Source organism: Paramisgurnus dabryanus, chromosome 20, assembly GCF_030506205.2.
Source record: "Paramisgurnus dabryanus chromosome 20, PD_genome_1.1, whole genome shotgun sequence".
NCBI classification, from domain to species: domain Eukaryota; kingdom Metazoa; phylum Chordata; class Actinopteri; order Cypriniformes; family Cobitidae; genus Paramisgurnus; species Paramisgurnus dabryanus.
Genome location: NC_133356.1, coordinates 9,895,904 through 9,916,431, shown reverse-complemented (window position 1 = coordinate 9,916,431; position 20,528 = coordinate 9,895,904). Strand labels below are relative to the sequence as shown.

At 39.8% G+C, this 20,528-nt stretch overlaps 1 protein-coding gene across 13 annotated transcripts in view; it reads right to left on the bottom strand.

Annotated features, from left to right (window-relative positions):
• syne2b (spectrin repeat containing, nuclear envelope 2b) overlaps positions 1–20,528 on the bottom strand; it is a 133,075-nt gene that overhangs the window by 70,309 nt on the left and 42,238 nt on the right. For 11 of the 13 annotated variants that reach the window (XM_065296294.2, XM_065296298.2, XM_065296297.2 and 8 more), the window contains 14 exons: positions 20,341–20,477; positions 20,017–20,158; positions 19,707–19,880; positions 19,553–19,627; positions 19,305–19,442; positions 11,055–11,219; positions 10,609–10,764; positions 10,228–10,499; positions 8,041–10,120; positions 7,422–7,756; positions 7,082–7,226; positions 6,728–6,928; positions 6,006–6,265; positions 5,430–5,589 (listed from right to left, as the gene is read on the bottom strand). In XM_065296294.2, the coding sequence (XP_065152366.1) occupies positions 5,430–5,589; positions 6,006–6,265; positions 6,728–6,928; positions 7,082–7,226; positions 7,422–7,756; positions 8,041–10,120; positions 10,228–10,499; positions 10,609–10,764; positions 11,055–11,219; positions 19,305–19,442; positions 19,553–19,627; positions 19,707–19,880; positions 20,017–20,158; positions 20,341–20,477 (4,440 nt within the window). The other 2 variants (XM_065296302.2, XM_065296306.2) reach the window with 2 other exon arrangements.

The window sequence follows — 20,528 nt, the reverse complement described above, 5'->3', positions numbered from 1 at the left end:
TTGTATATTTCTCTGGAGGACACACTAAAATGTTCATGTATGACATAACGTCCTCTGAGATGTTATATGGAACAATGACCAATATGAATAAAAAAGGATGAAAAGTTTAATTAGTTTTGAACTCGCCTTCAAAGTTTGTATTTAAAATAGGGAGGTAGTATAATAGATCATCCAAACAGCGCCGTAGAAAACGTTACGTACATTAGGGATGTAACCAATCGCTCTCTCATTCCTCCATCAGCCAATGACTTCATGAAAAATATTGATAGACAAAACATGTAGCCAATTATATAAAGAGTTCAACGATCTCTGTGTCACTTCTGTGTATTTGAACTCATGCTGCGCTGCAAGAACTGACAAAGAGATGACGACAAAGTACCGTGAGGTACACTACAGTCACGTGACTTCACGCTCGAGCCGGAAGAGAAGACAATGCTGAATAAATTCGTAATTTTTGTTATTTTTGGACCAAACTGTATTTTCGATGCTTCAACACAATCTTACTGACCCACTGATGTCACATGGACTACTTTGTTTATTGCCTTTCTGGACATGGAAACTGTACATAGACTTTCAATGAAGGGGACAGAAAGCTCTCGGACTAAATCTTAAACTGTGTTCCGAGGATGAACGGAGGTCTTCCGAGTTTAGAACGACATACGGGTAAGTCATTAATTACATTATTTTCATTTTTGGGCGAACTATCCTTATTTAGTAGTCACGCTGTTCCCTTTGGGGGCGGAGGCGAAAACACAAGCTTATACAGAATGTAAATATACACACAGACAATGACGCCCCCCTGCTGCACACTAGAATCTCTGGAAAAACGAGCCTATTTTAACCGCAAAATGTATGCTTTTAAATATACAAAAACTGGTATTTTAAACATGTAGAGGCTTCTTCGTGATCTCAACTAACAGATTCTGCAATAAAACGAAAATCACAAATTTTGAAAAAAAAACTTTGTTTCTCATTTTCTCGAAACTTGTGCTTCCGACTTGTGTCACTGGTTTCCGTGACGGCTTACAATTCTGTTATCATTTACTCACCCTCGTGTTATTACAAACCTGTATCAATTTTGTTGTTTTGATGAACACAAAAGAAGATATTTTGAAAAAAGTTATAAACCAAACCGTTCGTGGACCCTATTTACTTCCATAGTATTCTTATTTCCTACTATGGAAGTGAATGGGGTCCACAAACGGTTTGGTTTCAAGCTTTTTTCAAAATATCTTTCTTCGTGTTCATCAGAACAAAGAAATGTAACAACATGACAGTGAGTAAATGATAACAGAATTTTCATTTTTGGGGTGAACTATCCCTTTAAGCAATTGCTTAACATTTCAAGTAAAACTTAAAAAAATTGATGCAAAAATTATGCACTGTATTTTTTTGTAAATCCAGCATATTATTTTTGTGGACAGTGCAGATTAAGGAGCGGTTTTATCCCCTTCTGACATCACAAGGGGAGCCAAATTTCAATGACCTATTTTTTCACATGCTTGCAGAGAATGGTTTACCAAAACTAAGTTACTAGGTTGATCTTTTACACATTTTCTAGCACTGGGGACACAATTATAGCACTTAAACATGAACAAAGTCAGATGTGTTCACATTTTTTGATAACAGGCATAAACAATGAGCTTTAGAAAATAATAGCCCGTTTAACTGGTCTACTATAATTGAGAAGCTCAGATGCAAAAGCCACTAAACGCAACATCCATCAAAAATGAGATACATTTTATTAACCGAATCTCTGCATGTATTATATGTTCATCAAATATCTTCGCTTTTAAATCCGCTTTATCTCAGCCACAGGAAATTCAGAAATACTGCCTTGTTTGCAGAATCCGCTAAACCCCACTTCAAATTTTCGGCAAAGTCCCAAATTAATTGGACGAACAACGGCGCGTGAAACAGCCATGGATCACATTCAGACTTGTGTCACTTGTGAGCACTTGGACTCGAATACAACCCAAATGTGGTAGTGACATTAATCACAGTGCCCCATAATGTATGGTTCAGTTTCTTCATTTTTACATTCTGACTTTCATCATTTGCAATGTTTCTGGTTGCATCTTAAGTGATTTTGCAACTGTTTAATATCTATGTTTTGTACAAAAAAATGGATTTTCTTTAGAAGTGGAGCTTTTTGCCTAAAAGGCTTGCTTGCACTTAGAGGATTTTACAGCGAAAGTCAAATTTGTTAAATATAAATGAAGTAATTAAAGCGATATTGTGAAAATGTGGCATTTCAATTACTAATAACTTTTTCATTGCACTTAAATTGAAAATACTGAACCTAAACATAAGAGTCTGATAAAAAAAATGGCTCATTTACAAAAAACCTCCTCATTATTTATATAAAATGTTTTCTTTAGGTATACCTTTACACTACACGGAGTCTAAAATATAATTTGAAACACCTTTAAATAGAAAAACTTAAAACATATAAAAAAGAAAAAACTTACATTTATAGAAACATCAGAAACCGCATGGCCGATGAACAATTTGATTGTGAAAGTCGACTACTACCATCAACACTTTATATCAGCATTAGCCTCTACTTTCTACCTTACAGTTTCTCATCAGTTGACCCTGGCAATAATGATCTAAGCTGTTAGTCTCTAAAGCTTCAAGATACCCGAACCAGAAGAATCCAGTCAAAAAGCTTCTGTCTCTCTCAGCCCTCTTCACCTTTCCGGCTCCAGTCAGTGAGATAAAGCCTCTAACCTCTATTTATATTATAATGAACCATTCAAGACTGCATAAACAAGATCCCAAAATTACCAAAACCCCAGAGGGATTGATGACACAGAAAACATGAGTTTATTTCCATTTCTTCCAACCCATTGTCTGTATTGCTTGTGTTGTCATATTGAAAATATGATATGGGAATATTCAACATCAATAAACATACAATCACGTGAAATGAGGGAGTTAGTGTGTGTTTGTGTACAGAATGTGTGTGTGTGTAAGAGAGAAAGTTGGCTGACATCACTTTTGGCCTTAGCATCAAACCTGAGGATCCACTTACAAGGTAGAATTGGGACGGTTGTGTGGGAACATCTGAGTGAAATGTGTGTTGCTAAGAGTGAATAATAGATAAAGAGTGTGTGTGTGCACCTAAAACAGCGAGGAGACATTGTCTAAAATTGTTGGAAATGACTCAGCTATTTACCCAGAATGCTAACACAGAGCACTCTATGCGTGCGTGTGTGTATAAAACAGAGGTAATGAGAGAGTATTATGGAGTATGTGTGTGTCTGAACATTTCAAACCCCTTTTAACCTAAACAGTTTGCTTCTAATACCCCGTACAAACACGTTCCCCCATAAATGTTCTGGGATCGCACCCATAAAGTAACATTGCCGTAACATTTACAGAACACATCTTGGGCTCTATCATACACACGGCGCAATGCGCAACGCAAGTGTCTTGTGCTAGTTTTAACCCGGCGCAATTATCATTTTCACGTTGTTTAAATAGCAAATGTTTTTGTGTCAATTTTGCGCCCATGGGCATTCTGGTCTGAAAACGAGGTGTGTTCAGACGCATTGTTGACACATTGCTATTTTGAGGCAACTAAAATAGTCTATGCCATTGACCAACAAAAACCTGACCTAAAGTCTAAATGGTGGAATATTGTTTTTTTTTTATTTAATGAGCGCGTTAGTAATATGCGCCTATAAACGGGACTACAACGCACGTTTGCTTATCACATGGATGCGCAGCAGCACATACATGTTTTAAATTATGAAAAATTAAAGGATTAAAGTGTAAAAAATTATTGTTGAGTCTCCTGGACATAAATGAGGACAGATTATGAGATGTTAGAAGGTGTAAAGAGCTGCTTCACTTGTAGCCTGGTAAGTAATTAAATGCAAATATTACATATATATTAATTTTACTTTCATAACTGAAAGAAAACGTCTTCTAAAGGTTTTAATACAAAAAACTAACGTTTCAATACAAATGATGAAAACAACACTTTTTTTACATCAATCTTAATCTGGTGGTCTTCTTCCTCGGCTCAGTTTTTCAGTTTACAAATTCCGCCATCTAAATAGGAAATCGGCATGGCACCAGCGCAACCAAGTGGCTTTTAAAGGGGATGAGAGCTGAGAATCACAATGGTTTATTGCACGTTACGCCCAAAACACACCCATTACTCATAAGGGGAATAGGAACAACCCTTTAAGGCTGTGGGCTTGGTGCACAAACCATTTTTTCCGTTGTGAAATTAGCTAAAGTGGCATCGGAAACGCCCGTTTAGACCGTGTGCCATGCGCTTTAGACAATGCACTTAGATCGTTAAAATAGGGCCCCCTGTGTGAAACAATACTGTAAGGGGAGTGTCATAGTATGGACGCGCGTCTCATCACAACAAGAAGGTAAGGTTTAGCTCTTTGACACAGGGATTTAAACGCAGATCAACTTTTACGACGATTATTGTCGGCAAACTGGACTGAAGCAGAGATCAGGGAGCTCATCACTATCTGCGCTGAAGCTGAGATCATTGACAGAACAGCACATCACGCTCACCTTGCAATAAACAAAAATGCACGTGCGTGGTTTGTCGAGAGAGAAATCCGGGATAAGTCGAAAACTTCAGAAGCTGTGGAAAAACCCGACCAAGACTAAATACGTCATATGACTGTACGGGATCTTTACGATATGTTTATTAAGGCACGCACAGATCCGGAAAATCATTTGCAGTGTGAACGAACCAAAAAGTCTATAAAAGGAAATGAAGTGATTAAGATTAAAAATAACAGGGACAAATGGAGCAATCGTGTGGTCCTGAATAGCTAAAAAGTACATATACAAGTACATTGTACCTAAAGACAGCATATAAGTATCTTAAATATACATATTGAAACCAAATGTTTTCACATCTGTACCAAATTATACATATCAGGACCTTTTTAAAGGGTACCTTCCGGTCCCTTGATGGACATATACACTGAAAAAAAAAACATGGTTTCATATGAAACACCTTGTTGGCTCTGCGTAATTTACTTATTGACACCGGTTTAAAAAGACTGAATCAAGTTTTATTAAAATTAAATTAATGTTAATAATATTAATTAATCATTTTAATCATTTATAAAATGTAAGCACCGGTGTTCTTTTTTTCAGTGTAGGTATTTGCAACAGTTATTATTTCTGTGGTGTTTTAAACTAAACAGAATATCTTAAGCTAGTGGTTCTCAAACTATTTGCCGGTGCACCCCCATTCAATTTACAAAGAACAACTTCATTCTTTTTTTTCAGATGTAAAAATACATCAAGTTACATCTTATCCTAATTAATACCAGCCTAGCCTATCCTGTGCTAGGCCTGTTGGTCTACTGTATAAATAAACTGTAAATTATTGTTAACCACTGTCTAATCTGGACAAAGTTTGTCATCGACAGGTGACTTACCTGTAGATGTTTCTTGCAGGGCTCTTGTTCCAGTACAGAAATCTGAGAGACAGCAGCATCCAGCCATCCCCTGACTCCCAACAACTGTTCCTGTATCCGTTCCCTCTCCTCCACCTCTGCTTTCACTTTCCTCTGACCTTGAACACTGCGCTCCTTCAGACTGCATGAAACACACCATGACGGTTAAAGGACATGCTTAAATCTCAGGTAAGCAGGTAGTTCTGGTCAGCGATGATTTTCATTTTATTTTTAAGTTTAAAATCCATATGGCATACTTGAAGCAAAAAATGTATACATAAGAACATTATTCTGCATAACGTTTTCAAAGCTTGTTTAGACAGGACTACGTTATGAAAATTAAGTGTAATTGTACAGATATGTTGGTATCTTTGGAATTGGTGTGGAATTTGGTGTGGATTGCTGGTAAACGACGCAGAAAAATATCAATATTTCTTTAAAAGAGAAACTGCAGCTATTTAAACTTCATTGAATAACAATGGATTGGTTTTTACAATTACCACACAATCGAAGAGAAAGAAATCAACCAATCAGCTATAAGCAAAGTAGATTTCTGACCTATGGTATCGCTCCTGCATGGCTTGAAGCTCTTGGCAAAGTGCAATAGGTGGGGCCTTTTCCAGGTGGGAGGGAACGCCAAGCAACCTCGCAACTCTTAATTCCAATGCGGAGACAGCTCTTTGTTCACAGTCAAGTCTGTCCTGATACTGGGAAGAGAACAGCAGTAGTTCCTGCAGTTCATCACCAGTCATATTTTCCATGTTGCTATCTGGAAAATCCGTCTCCACCTGCTCCAATAAAGTTGCTGCTCGCTCCACCTGTGGAATAAATAGGAAAAACAGATTCAGTTCCATATACATTAACTATACAAAATGTAAGCACACAGTTGAAATATCCCATTGACTTCCTTAATATTTATTTTCCTACTATGGAAGTCAATGGGTACTATCAACTGTATGGCCATCATTTATCAAAATTTCTTCTTTTAGGTTCAACAGAAAAAAGGAACAGCTTTAAAATAATCTAATTCATTTTTGGGTGAACTATCCCTCTTAAGTGCATGTTGACATGGTTAAATACCGGATTGTCCAGTATAAACGGCCCTGTCCACACGTACACGGTATTTTTAAACCATAGCTTGTTCTGTGCAGTTTGACCATTCGTCCACATTCTTTTTTTTTAGGATCATCTTATATTCGGGACAATACGGTACTGAAAGACCTCAGTCTACTTTTCAGGACTAAATAGTACAAAAAGCCTTCTTTGGTCATGGTACTTACACTATGGGTGACATCCTTCCACTCTTGTTCCATTCGTACCAAGTGTGTATGCAGATCATTGGCACAGCGCTGCAATCTTGCTACCTGCCCCCAGAGGGCACTAACTGCATCCTCTCTGTTGGCTCTGCAGCCATGCAATGAACACCACTCTTTAAGATTATCTAGTTTCCCAGGTAGCATATCAACTTCTTCCACTAGAGCCTAGAAATAGGGTAAATATGTTACAAACTTAATGACAAATACATATGCTTTTACCAAATTACTTGGAAAAATACACATAGATTATATACATTTTGTTGTGGTTATGTAGCAGGTTATGTAATGTTTACAAACAGTAGCCATTTAGCCTTTTACCTTGAGTTTCTGTTGCAATTCTTTACAATCTTTGTTTGAAGTAACTTTACTGGAAGCACACTGTGATAGCGAGGTTTCTGAGTCCCTCACTTGCTGGCAAAGCTCCTCATAGCATTTACGAGATTGTTTCTGGCACTCAACACAACTTGTAATGTACAAGAAAAAACATATTACAAATAACATATTGGTAGAGCTGGTTCATCTTTCCGCAAGTATGGTAATATAAAATTCTTAATTGATGATTGAGATTTGATAATCATAGATTGTGTGCAAAAAATGAATTAGTTTCAGATTAAGTCTATCTTTAATTTTATATTAAGCTATATTTCAACAAGTGTACCTCTTCAGATTTTCCAACTGAATTTCAGCTTGGGCCTTTAGGGTCGACAGACACACCAGGAGCTTCCCTAAAACCTCTGTATGAAGAAACTCAATTTTCTGTGGTTTGAAACAGGGATGCTGTGGGGTTTGAGCCTGGAGCTGTAAAACATGGGACTGAAACTCTTTGTCTAGGGTTGATAAAGCTTGCTCAGTATCTTTAAGTCTTTCTGAACAGCTTCTGGCAGAGCAAACGGAGGGAAGAAGGACCAAAGCAGCTCTATGGAGGAACCGAATGGTGTTAACCAATGCCTTGGTGTAGTTTCTCAACAGTTCTTTGGCTTTTGTTAAGTTTACCTAGAAAGATAAAATCAGGTTTAAATAAATGTTACACAGTTCTTTGATTACAGGTATTGTCACTGGGGTAGTAGCTTTTCAAAAAGTACACATTTGCAGCTTTGCACCTAAAGGGTACATGGTAATACCTTAGAGGAATATATTGGTACCAAATGTATCTGACCTTAATGGTACATATTAGCATCTTTTTAATGTCTACAGTCTCAGTGTAGCACCTTTGTACCTGGGTTTTGGGAAAAGAAAAAAATCCTTCAAATTCTAGTTCATGATGAAAATCAACTCACCATTCGTTGATCACATTTTTCCAGAACCATATCCTTCAAGCACGTAAGCGGTTTTAAGTCTTGTGGCCTCCATTCAGGATCAGTTACCAATTTCTTTTCAGGTATCTCAAGCACTCGCATTCTGGATTCAATGTCCTTTTTGAGCACAAGGCACTTTCTCAGTTCTTTTTCAACAACTCTTTCTTTTGGTTCAACGTAACAAAGCTTTTCTAGCTCTTTATCTGTGTCCTGGAGGAATTTCTTAACTGTTTTCTGCTCTGATGGGTAGTGAATATCCTTCAATACATCCCATTCCAGTATGCGAAGATTGTTGTTCACTGCCAATTCTAGGGTCTTGAGATTTTCCAGGATTTGCTTAAGTCTTGCTTCTTCAGTAGAGCGCTGAGTTGGATACAGATCTGCTGTGATTTCTTGGAGTTCTTCTCTTGTCTCTTTACACAAAAGTTTTAATAAAGGCATTTGGGTCAATAGGACCTGACAATCTTTGTAGCGCTCCTCTTTGTTAATGCTGTTATCTCTGGTCCTTGGAATGTGAGCCTCCACTTCTTTCATGAGATCTTCAACACTTTGCCTGAGACTCAGGTACCGTTCATGCTCCTGCGCTTTGAAATCTAAATCGTTCATGCTGCGGTGCAGTTCAGTAATAACACATAATAGTTCTCTTCTCTTGTCTTCTGCACAAGGACTGACTTGCTCAATCTGAGATTTACGTTCCACGACTATCTGCTTCAAGGGCTCGATGGAGGACATGGTGTCTTTGGTAACAGGGAACCTGTGTCTTTTTACGTCAACCAGCATTTGCCTTAGACTATTTTCAAGTGATGACACCTTCCTCTGAGAGGATTCGCGGCTCTGTATGACATCCATAACTTTCTGGCAGCAAGCTTTCTCGTAGCTGATGATACTCTTGATGTCCTCTTGAAGGCTTGTGAGTTTCTCATTGAGATTAGAACTTTCGGAAACACTAAGCTCTGAGAACATGTCTCTGCTTTTCATCAGAAGAGCTTCAGTTACAGCAGAATGTTTTTCTGCCTCTCCAAGAGTGTCCTGGATCTGCCTCAACCTACGATCCAGGTCTGATGCACTTAAACCTAATAATAAATAATAATCCTCTCTCCTTAAAGCTTCTCTACAAAGATGTCCAACCACCCAGGAATCAACATCTGCAATCTGCTCTGACATCTTCTCCCTGGTCTGAAGGCCTGATTCTATCTCTCGAATCGCCTTGGCCAGTTTCTCTGCAGTAGATTTAGACAAATCTTGTAGAGCTTTCAAGGACAAGGTGACCATTGGAACATCAGCCTTTTCTAGTTCAGGTATCAACTCAGTGACTTCCTCAACCAAAGCCTTTAGCTGGGTTTGCTTGGAGCTCATCTCCAACTGCAATTTCTTTAAATCTTTAATCTGTCGATGGACCTCTTCTGGTAGCAGAAACACCTTCTTCTTCCGTCCTTTGATGTCACATTCAGTCTGTTTGGCCCAAGCCAGAGCATCTGTTATGACCTTTACAATTTTACTTAACATTGGGTTGCTGCTGGTTGGTGTTTCAGCTGCTATCTGTTCACCCATTTGATCCAGCTGATATTTGATGTTTTGAAGGTCCTGCTCTATGCTGGATGTCTCTGTTTTGAATTGGAATCCTTGGGCAAGAGCCTGAGAGGTTTGCTGAAGGTTAAGGTACTGCTGTTGTGTAGATGTGAGATCAGCATTTATAATCATAATTTCTTCAGCTCTCTTGCTGTCCCATGAGGCTGGTGAGGACTTAGATGCATCCAGGGTTTTCTGGATGTTCTCTAGATGGTCTTTTAAGACACCAATCTCTTGAAGAAAGCTAGCACTTTCTTTAGCATAAGCATTCACCTTGTAAAGAGCACTTTCTGCATCTCTCCCCAGCTGCCTCCATTGGCCGTGTAAGTTGCTTTGCATTATTTCTGCTGCTTGTCTCTCAGCCAGACTGAGGTGTGGAGATAGTTTTGCATGCGTCTGAATCAGCTCACCAAGGGCTGTTCTTTCCTGCTCCATGTTTCTCAAAAAAGAGCGCAGCCTTTCCTCCTCAACAAAACTACTGTCAGCTGGAGATCTATAGATGTACATGATACATTTAAGAGTCCTTTCAATTTAATAGTCAGTAGTGTCATGCAATAAACAATGTGTAAGTATAGAAACATTGCAGTCACAAATACTTACGTCCTCAATGCCTCACGCTCAGTTTTGAGTCTCTCAAGAGTGGCTTTGACCCTCTGTGTCTGCCTTTCAAAATCTGCAACCATCTGTAGTTGAGCCTCCTTGGAGTGGACAGCGCTTGCTGCATCCCACAATGCTGCACTCCACTGCGCACTCAGTTGTTGCATGGGCTCAGAATCAAACACTGTCCCATTGGAACGGGTGTCAATGTCACCATTAGCTTGGTCTTGCTTAGACAGCATAGACACCTGTCCCTGTGCACATCTTCTAAACTCCTAAAATCAAATAGAAATACTAAATAAGCTTACTACAGATCTTTATACAACCAAAATGAAACTAAGTTAATAAATATGACAATAGTATGTTAGGGTTCATCAACTTTACCACAGCGTCCTCTAGCTGTTTGGCCATGTCTTTGGAGTTTAGTGCAGCTGGGTGATTTCGAAGGTCCAGTAAATGGAACACTAGTCTTTTCAACCGAGCTTCAAGATCAGCACTGGATGTGTCCAAAATTTTCAGGATACTTTTTTGTGGCATACCCTACAAATAAAACAAAACATTACCCACAATTTTACTTAAACAATTGAATGTGCAATGGAAGTATGAACAAAATGTAAATGGAAAAATAAGAAAAGCAGTAAACCATAAATTACTTTGTAGGTAGAAGATGTTAATTTTATATAAAAAATTATTTTGCTATTGTCTATTAATAGCACATATTGCACTCTAAAAATGCTTTATTCATTGTGAAACTATGATGTCTTTTCATTGTATCAATTGCTTAACTTATTTTAAAGTAATAAACTAGTGATTATTAAAAAAAATATTACCTCCATTAGCACAGTTTTTGGTCCTGTTACAGTAATTTGTTTGATCTCCATAAATATATCCTTCATTGTAGGTCCTAATGGCTCTTCCACTTCCTCTGCTGGACTCTCAGTGTTTTCAGTGGTAAGCCCAACTTGGGCAGAAACCTCCACTTTTTGATCTTGTGGCTGATAAAATACAAAAAGCAGATCAAGTAAGCTTAACCTTTACCAAACCAGCATTAATCACCACTAGCAATAACTTATATTAGTTGCATGTCTAAAACATTTTTATATTTTATAATAGTAAATACACAGAAAACAGACGCTAGCTTATAGTGCATAGTGCACAAGGAAGCGAACAAAATTAAAACAAGAACATATGAGGAAATGCTGAATTAATTTGTTTATGTCTTCCCTGTGGGCATATGACATCACACAATATGAAAATAGTGCACACTCTATTCATGCCGCAGAGGTGTAATTATGTACACATGATGCTGAACACTGGGGGATTCTCTTTGTGGTTACAGTATGCAGTTAGAATGACACAAACATATGAAAACATAAATTGGAGGGCTACTGATGAGACACAGGAATGAAAGAGTTAATGAAACCTTTGTTAGAAGATTATTTGCTCCATCACAGCTAATACCAAATTAGCTGGTACTGTAGCACATACACAATGAAACTATTGCAAGATTATTTAACGTGTTTAACATACATTCTCATTTTTCACATTTCTCATTTCATGCGCATTGCACACATCCTGTGGTTGAGGTCTCAAAAGGAAATCTGACATGCAGGCACCACACCATCATGCTTCGTGCAGGTTTGTTTCTGTGGTTTCACACACATTAAGGTTACCTGCATCTCACTGATGCTTTCAGTTTGACTGATTACATCCATGGGTTCTTGGACCAAGGTTACAGAGTCCTGGCACTCCTCTAGCTGCTCTTGATCAATCAATGGCTTTCTGTCATGCTCCTCTATATCTTCCTGCTGGCTTACTGGTTGAGCACTGGCTTCTACCTGTAATCTTGCTAAGATAGTACTGTTATCATGTTCCAAATTTTCTTCATGCTTGATTGGAGTTGGTATGACCTCTGGCTCTTCTGGCTTTAATGAAACTTGTTCAGTTTCAGTTTGATCTTTCTTTCGTCTAGTTGGTAGAGTTGGCTGGGGCAAAACTTCTTCAAGTTGGCTTTTAGGTATGGCAGAAACCATACCTTGAGTTAGTATGACCTCTGGCTCTTCTGGCTTTAATGAAACTTGGTCAGTTTCAGTTTGATCTTTCTTTTGTCTAGTTGGTAGAGTTGGCTGGGGCAAAACTTCTTCAAGTTGGCTTTTAGGTATGGCAGAAACCATACCTTGAGTTAGTATGACCTCTGGCTCTTCTGGCTTTAATGAAACTTGGTCAGTTTCAGTTTGATCTTTCTTTCGTCTAGTTGGTGGAGTTAGTTGGGGCAAAACGTCTTCAAGTTGGTATTCAGGCATGGAAGACACCATACCTTGAGTTAGTATGACCTCTGGCTCTTCTGGCTTTAATGAAACTTGGTCAGTTTCAGTTTGATCTTTCTTTCGTCTAGTTGGTGGAGTTGGCTGGGGCAAAACCTCCTCAAATTGGTTTTCAGGCATGGCAGAAACCATACCTGGAGTTGGTATGACCTCTGGCTCATCTGCCTTTAATGAAACTTGATCAGTTTCAGTTTGATCTTTCTTTCGTCTAGTTGGTGAAGTTGGCTGGGGCAAAACCTCCTCAAGTTGGCTTTCAGGCATGGCAGAAACCAAACCTGGAGTTAGTATGACCTCAGGCTTTTCTGGCATTAATGAAACTTGGTCAGTTTCAGTTTGATCTTTCTTTCGTCTAGTTGGTGGAGTTGGCTGGGGCAAAACCTCCTCAAGTTGGCTTTCAGGCATGGCAGAAACCAAACCTGGAGTTAGTATGACCTCTGGCTTTTCTGGCATTAATGAAACTTGGTCAGTTTCAGTTTGATCTTTCTTTCGTCTAGTTGGTGGAGTTGGCTGGGGCAAAACCTCCTCAAATTGGTTTTCAGGCATGGCAAAAACCATACCTCGAGTTGGTATGACCTCTGGCTCATCTGCCTTTAATGAAACTTGGTCAGTTTCAGTTTGATCTTTCTTTTGTCTAGTTGGTAGAGTTGGCTGGGGCAAAACTTCTTCAAGTTGGCTTTTAGGTATGGCAGAAACCATACCTTGAGTTAGTATGACCTCTGGCTCTTCTGGCTTTAATGAAACTTGGTCAGTTTCAGTTTGATCTTTCTTTTGTCTAGTTGGTAGAGTTGGCTGGGGCAAAACTTCTTCAAGTTGGCTTTTAGGTATGGCAGAAACCATACCTTGAGTTAGTATGACCTCTGGCTCTTCTGGCTTTAATGAAACTTGGTCAGTTTCAGTTTGATCTTTCTTTCGTCTAGTTGGTGGAGTTAGTTGGGGCAAAACGTCTTCAAGTTGGTATTCAGGCATGGAAGACACCATACCTTGAGTTAGTATGACCTCTGGCTCTTCTGGCTTTAATGAAACTTGGTCAGTTTCAGTTTGATCTTTCTTTCGTCTAGTTGGTGGAGTTGGCTGGGGCAAAACCTCCTCAAATTGGTTTTCAGGCATGGCAGAAACCATACCTGGAGTTGGTATGACCTCTGGCTCATCTGCCTTTAATGAAACTTGATCAGTTTCAGTTTGATCTTTCTTTCGTCTAGTTGGTGAAGTTGGCTGGGGCAAAACCTCCTCAAGTTGGCTTTCAGGCATGGCAGAAACCAAACCTGGAGTTAGTATGACCTCAGGCTTTTCTGGCATTAATGAAACTTGGTCAGTTTCAGTTTGATCTTTCTTTCGTCTAGTTGGTGGAGTTGGCTGGGGCAAAACCTCCTCAAGTTGGCTTTCAGGCATGGCAGAAACCAAACCTGGAGTTAGTATGACCTCTGGCTTTTCTGGCATTAATGAAACTTGGTCAGTTTCAGTTTGATCTTTCTTTCGTCTAGTTGGTGGAGTTGGCTGGGGCAAAACCTCCTCAAATTGGTTTTCAGGCATGGCAAAAACCATACCTCGAGTTGGTATGACCTCTGGCTCATCTGCCTTTAATGAAACTTGGTCAGTTTCAGTTTGATCTTTCTTTTGTCTAGTTGGTGGAGTTGGTTGGGGCCAAACGTCTTTAAGTTGGCTTTCAGGCATAGCTGAAACCAAACCTGGAGTTGGTATAACCTCTGACTCTTTTGGCTTTAATGAAACTTGGTCAGTTTCAGTTTGATCTTTCTTTCGTCTAGTTGGTGGAGTTGGTTGGGGCCAAACGTCTTCAAGTTGGCTTTCAGGCATAGCTGAAACCAAACCTGGAGTTGGTATAACCTCTGACTCTTTTGGCTTTAATGAAACTTGGTCAGTTTCAGTTTGATCTTTCTTTCGTCTAGTTGGTGGAGTTGGCTGGGGCAAAACTTCTTCAAGTTGGCATTCAGGCATGGCAGAAACCAAACCTTGAGTTGGTATGACCTCTGGCTCTTCTGGCTTTAATGAAACTTGGTCAGTTTCAGTTTGATCTTTCTTTCGTCTAGTTGGTGGAGTTGGTTGGGGCAAAACTTCCTCAAGTTGGCATTCAGGCATGGCAGAAACCAAACCTTGAGTTGGTATGACCTCTGGCTCTTCTGGCTTTAATGAAACTTGGTCAGTTTCAGTTTGATCTTTCTTTCGTCTAGTTGGTGGAGTTGGCTGGGGCAAAACTTCCTCAAGTTGGTTTTCAGGCATGGCAGAAACCAAACTTGGAGTTGGTATGACCTCTGGCTCTTCTGGCTTTAATGAAATTTGGTCAGTTTCAGTTTGATCTTTCTTTTGTCTACTTGGTGGAGTTGGCTGGGGCAAAACGTCTTCAAGTTGGTTTTCAGGCATGGCAGAAACCAAACTTGGAGTTGGTATGACCTCTGGCTCTTCTGGCTTTAATGAAATTTGGTCAGTTTCAGTTTGATCTTTCTTTTGTCTACTTGGTGGAGTTGGTTGGGGCAAAACGTCTTCAATTTGGCTTTCAGGCATGGCAGAAACCATACCTGGAGTTGGTATGACCTCTGGCTCTTCTGGCTTTAATAAAACTCTATCAGTTTCAGTTAGATTTTTCTTTTGTGTAGTTGACTGGGGCAAAACCTCTTCAAGTTGGCTTTCAGGCATTGCAGAAACCAAACCTGGAGTTATTATGACCTCCAGCTCTTCTGGCTTTAATGAAACTCTGTCAGTTTCAGTTTGATCTTTCATTCGCTTAGTTGGTGGAGTTGGCTGGGGCAAATGGGGCAAAACTTCTTCAAGTTGGCTTTCAGGCATGGCAGAAACCGAACCTGGAGTTGTTATGACCTCCAGCTCTACTGGCTTTAATGAAACTCTGTCAGTTTCAGTTTGATCTTTCTTTCGTCTAGTTGGAAGAGTTGGTTGGGGCAAAACCTCTTCAAGTTGGTATTCAGGCATGGCAAAAACCATACCTTGAGTTGGTATGACCTCTGGCTCTTCTGGCTTTAATGAAACTGTGTCAGTTTCAGTTTGATCTTTCTTTCGTCTAGTTGGTGGAGTTGGTTGGGGCAAAACATCTTCAAGTTGGCTTTCAGGCATGGCAGAAACCATACCATGAGTTGGTATAACCTCTGGCTCTTCTGGCTTTAATGAAACTCTATCAGTTTCAGTTTGATCTTTCTTTCGTCTAGTTGGTGGAGTTGGTTGGGGAAAAACCTCTTCAAGTTGGTATTCAGGCATGGCAAAAACCATACCTTGAGTTGGTATGACCTCTGGCTCTTCTGGCTTTAATGAAACTGTGTCAGTTTGATCTTTCTTTCGTCTAGTTGGTGGAGTTGGCTGGGGCAAAATGTCTTTAATTTGGCTTTCAGGCATGGCAGAAACCATACCTGGAGTTGGTATGACCTCTGGCTCTTCTGGCTTTAATAAAACTCTATCAGTTTCAGTTAGATTTTTCTTTTGTGTAGTTGGCTGGGGCAAAACGTCTTCAAGTTGGCTTTCAGGCATTGCAGAAACCATACCTGGAGTTGGTATGACCTCTGGCTCTTCTGGCTTTAATGAAACTTGGTCAGTTTCAGTTTGATCTTTTTTTCGTCTAGTTGGTAGAGTTGGCTGGGGCAAAACTTCTTCAAGTTGGCTTTCAGGCATGGCAGAAACCAAACCTGGAATTGTTATGACCTCCAGCTCTTCTGGCTTTAATGAAACTCTGTCAGTTTCAGTTTGATCTTTCATTCGCTTAGTTGGTGGAGTTGGCTGGGGCAAATGGGGCAAAACTTCTTCAAGTTGGCTTTCAGGCATGGCAGAAACCGAACCTGGAGTTGTTATGACCTCTGGCTCTTTTGGCTTTAATGAAACTCTGTCAGTTTCAGTTTGATCTTTCATTTGCTTAGTTGGTGGAGTTGGCTGGGGCAAATCTTCTTCAAGTTGGTTTTCAGGCATGGCAGAAACCATACCCGGAGTTGCTTCTTTTCTTGTTGTTGGTGGTGTGGGTTTGACAAAAGTTTCTTCTTCTTGGGTTTTGCAAACTGTCACAGTTGAATCAGTTTCTATTACGCTTACTTTGCGTCTGACAGGTGGGGTTGGTTTACCGGTAGGCTCTTCACTGTATTTTTGCACATGGGTTTGTTGATCATAATTTTTTTTTATTGTATCAAGTTCTGATTCACTCACTGGCTTAGATCTTCTTGTCGGTGGAGTGGGTTGAGTTTCTAAATCAAACGATCTTTGGTTCTCTTCTTTCTCTTTACGTCGTCTTACAGGGGGTGTTGGTTCGGTTCCCAAATCAAGTGACAATCTGCTGCCTTCATTCTCTTTACGTCGTCTTACTGGTGGTGTTGGTTGGGCTCCCAAATCAAGTGACAATCTGCTGCCTTCATTCTCTTTACGTCGTCTTACTGGTGGTGTTGGTTGGGCTCCCAAATCAAGTGACAATCTGCTGCCTTCACTCTCTTTACGCCGTCTTACTGGTGGTGTTGGTTGGGCTCCCAAATCAAGTGACAATCTGCTGCCTTCATTCTCTTTATGTCGTCTTACTGGTGGTGTTGGTTGGGCTCCCAAATCAAGTGACAATCTGCTGCCCTCATTCTCTTTACGTCGTCTTACTGGTGGTGTTGGTTGGGCTCCCAAATCAAGTGACAATCTTCTGTCATCTTTCTCTTTACGCCGTCTTGCTGGTGGTGTGGGTTGAGATTCCAGATCAAGTGAAAGCCGTTTACTGTCCATTTTCTCTCTACGTCTTCTGCTTGGAGGGGTGGGAAGGACTTCTCCCTCAAGTATCTGTGATTCAAGGTCTAAAGACCACTTATCACCTTTACGCTGTCTACTGGGAGGAGTTGGTGTGACATCCACCTCACTATTGCCCTCATTTCTTCTTTTAACTGGTGGCGTTGGTTTAAGCTGAGCTTTTATAGACTGTGCTTTGTCACCAGATGGGGTCATCTTTGTTTCTCCCTCCTCAATTACACGATTTGTGTTTCCACCTTCAGGTTTCTCCTCTGGTGTTGATGAGACATCTACCTTGTCTAACTCAACCTCAGGTTCACCCTCAGTTCCTTGGCTTATAGTCTGCACTGGTTTAGGTTCAAATTCGATTGTTTGTGCTTTATCCTTAAATGAGGTCTTTGTTGCTTCTACCTCTTCAGTAACATACACGATATCCCCAACTTCAGTCTTCTCTTTTGGTGTTAATGAAACATCCATCTTGTCTGACTGTACTTTGGTTTTTCCCTCATTCCGTTGCCTGACTGGTGCCATTGGTATATGTTTAAATTCTCTGCATTGTGCTTTATCATCTGATATGTTCTTTTTTGTTTCTGTCTCCTCAATAAAATACATGGCGTCTCCACCTACCATTTTCTCTTTTGGTGTTAATGAAACATCTACCTTTTCTGACTGTATGTCAGTTTCAACCTCATTTACTTGTCTGACTGGTGATGTTGATTTAAGTTTGATAGATTGTGCTTGATAATCTGTTGAAGTCTCTGTCTCTTCTTTAACAACATACATGATCTCTCCCCCTGTAGGTTTTTCTTCTACATTAAAAGATAAACTTTCACTTGTGACTGAATCTTTCTTTTGCCTCGTTGGAACAGGTAGGTCTGGGATTGCTTGTACTGGTTTAGCCTCTTCTGATGCTTCTAAGTGCTTATTTGTGCTGCTCACAAGCTCTGTTTCATCTTCAGCAGACATTTGCTCAGCTTCTGTCTCCACTCTTTCTGAAGATGGATTAGTTGATCGCTGAATTTCTGCCTCAGTGGGTTCTGTAGAAGAAGTGGCAGTATGTCTCTGTATCTCCATGTCCTCTGGGAAGTCTAGGACAATATATCTGCTTTGGAGTTCATGTGGGCCATTATCTGCAGTCCAGTTTCCCTCTCTGTTAGCTTGCTCAGCAGATGGACCATTGTTCCAAGTTAATGTTCCAACACCTCTTGCAGCAGCATCTCCAGTGCTCTGTGTTTCAGTGGGTGCAGCTAATGTTGCTTGCACTTGTTTGTTATTATCAATCTCAGTGAGCTGTGACTGCTCTGGTGCTATTGTTGAACTTCTCTCTGATATACTTACCACGCCTGTCTCAATTAGAGAAGATTCAATGCTCCTTGCTTCTATTGCTGCCTCAAAATCCTCAGCTTTTGGAAAGTCCAATTCTTTATCTTGTTTACCCATGGTGTTCTCATTTCCAGTAGCACTAGTAGAAAATGTACTCTCTATAATACTTTCTTTGGGTAAGTCGACACTCTGTATGTGAACAGTATTGACATCCAAAATGAGCGCAGCTACCTTTTTTGTTTGTATTTCTGCTTCAGCACACTGTTCTTGAGAATCAGGAATGAGGGTATCCTTCTCGTCTTTCTCTACAGTTACAACCACAATCTTCTCACCCTCCACCTTTTCAGAAAAATGGTCTGAACTCAAAGTTTCAATTGAAAATTGGGTTTGCTGCTTTTCAATGCTTAATGTTTCCTTCACTGTGTCTTCCAAGCTGTGGAAAGCTTCAGATGAGGAAATCAGCATCTTTTCATCTGCATTTGGGTCATTCTTAGCCATTTCTTCCAAAGCAACAGAGCTAAAACTCAACTCCTGTACATCTTCATTTGCTCCACTGCTGCTTGTAAGAACAGGTGTTTCACATACCCCTGTGTCTGGTTCAGGTACTATCTCAGTGGCAGTGGTTTTAAGATCAGCCGCTTGAGTGACATATTTTAACTCTGGTAGTGATTGTCTTGTAGTGTACGTTTCTATCTCTGTTACGGTCTCTGAGATTACACTTTCAGGTACCTTGCTGTCCAGATTTTGAATTGCCTGTATCTTATCCTGTTCATTATCGTCTGTCTTTAAGCCACTCTCAGTGACAAAGGAAGAACATGAAACAATTTCTGAATGTTCAAAAGTGGTTGATATTGTCACAGTGGGAACCTACAATACAAAGAGTATTTACTTTAAAGCATGATGGAAATATCGCTTCATTGTAATATTTGTAAATTACAACATGAATATTGGACTAAACATGGAAATAAAAATCATACCTGTGACTCAAGCTGGATGCTTGGAGCCTCCTGTGCCAACCTCTCAGCTTCTTGTTTCACCTTCTCTTCAAGATGCTGAAACACAAGTTTATCTCGCTCAATCACTAGATCTTTTATCTGAAACAACATTTTAAAGCTAATTAACGTTTTATACCTTAAGCTCCTCTTTAAGGTTGTTGATGCAAGTGTCTGTTTCAGTTAGTGTTTTTGTTCCATCCCTTTCAAGTTTGCCAACCAAATCAGGACCCAGACAATCTTTTAGCAATTGCTTATGGGACAGAGCCACCTGCAGATTTTTACGCAGTTTTACCCCTTCCTCAATTGCAGCCTAAAGAAGAACAATGCAAGATCTATGGTGTTACCATGTTAACACAAACATCCTTATGATCCTTTCACATTCAAATACTGTACACACTAGTAGTAGATGCTCATGCCCACACATACAAATAAGAGATGAGACACACCTGCACTGACGTGGCTGAATTGCAGGGAAGATTTGCATGATTTATTTGGTTCCAGGACTGTACGCATTGTAAAGCCTGTCTAACACACTGCACGGTGCTGTCTGCGCAGTCATTCTGCTTTTCGGACAGCTTTGACCGCAAACTTAGAAAAAAATTATATGCAATATAAGAAAGCAACATTATACTGTAACAGCAAAAAACTGCAATGAGATTTAGAGTCTACCATATTATTATTGCCACACATATCAACATATTTATTTACAGACATAATCTGTAAAACTCTATAATTGATTTACAGTATTTGATAGCAAGTACTGTACAAACCTGCAATATTGCTGCGTAACTGTGTCCACCATAGAAATGACATCAATAGGTGGGTTCTCATCTGGAGGGGCCATAAGAAGGGCCTGTCCGAGGTCCCGAACTTTGCCCTCCAAAGCCTCAATCTCTTTCTCACAAATCTATGTAAAATATCATAAAAAAGTAATGATGGAATTTACAGACCTTCTCTA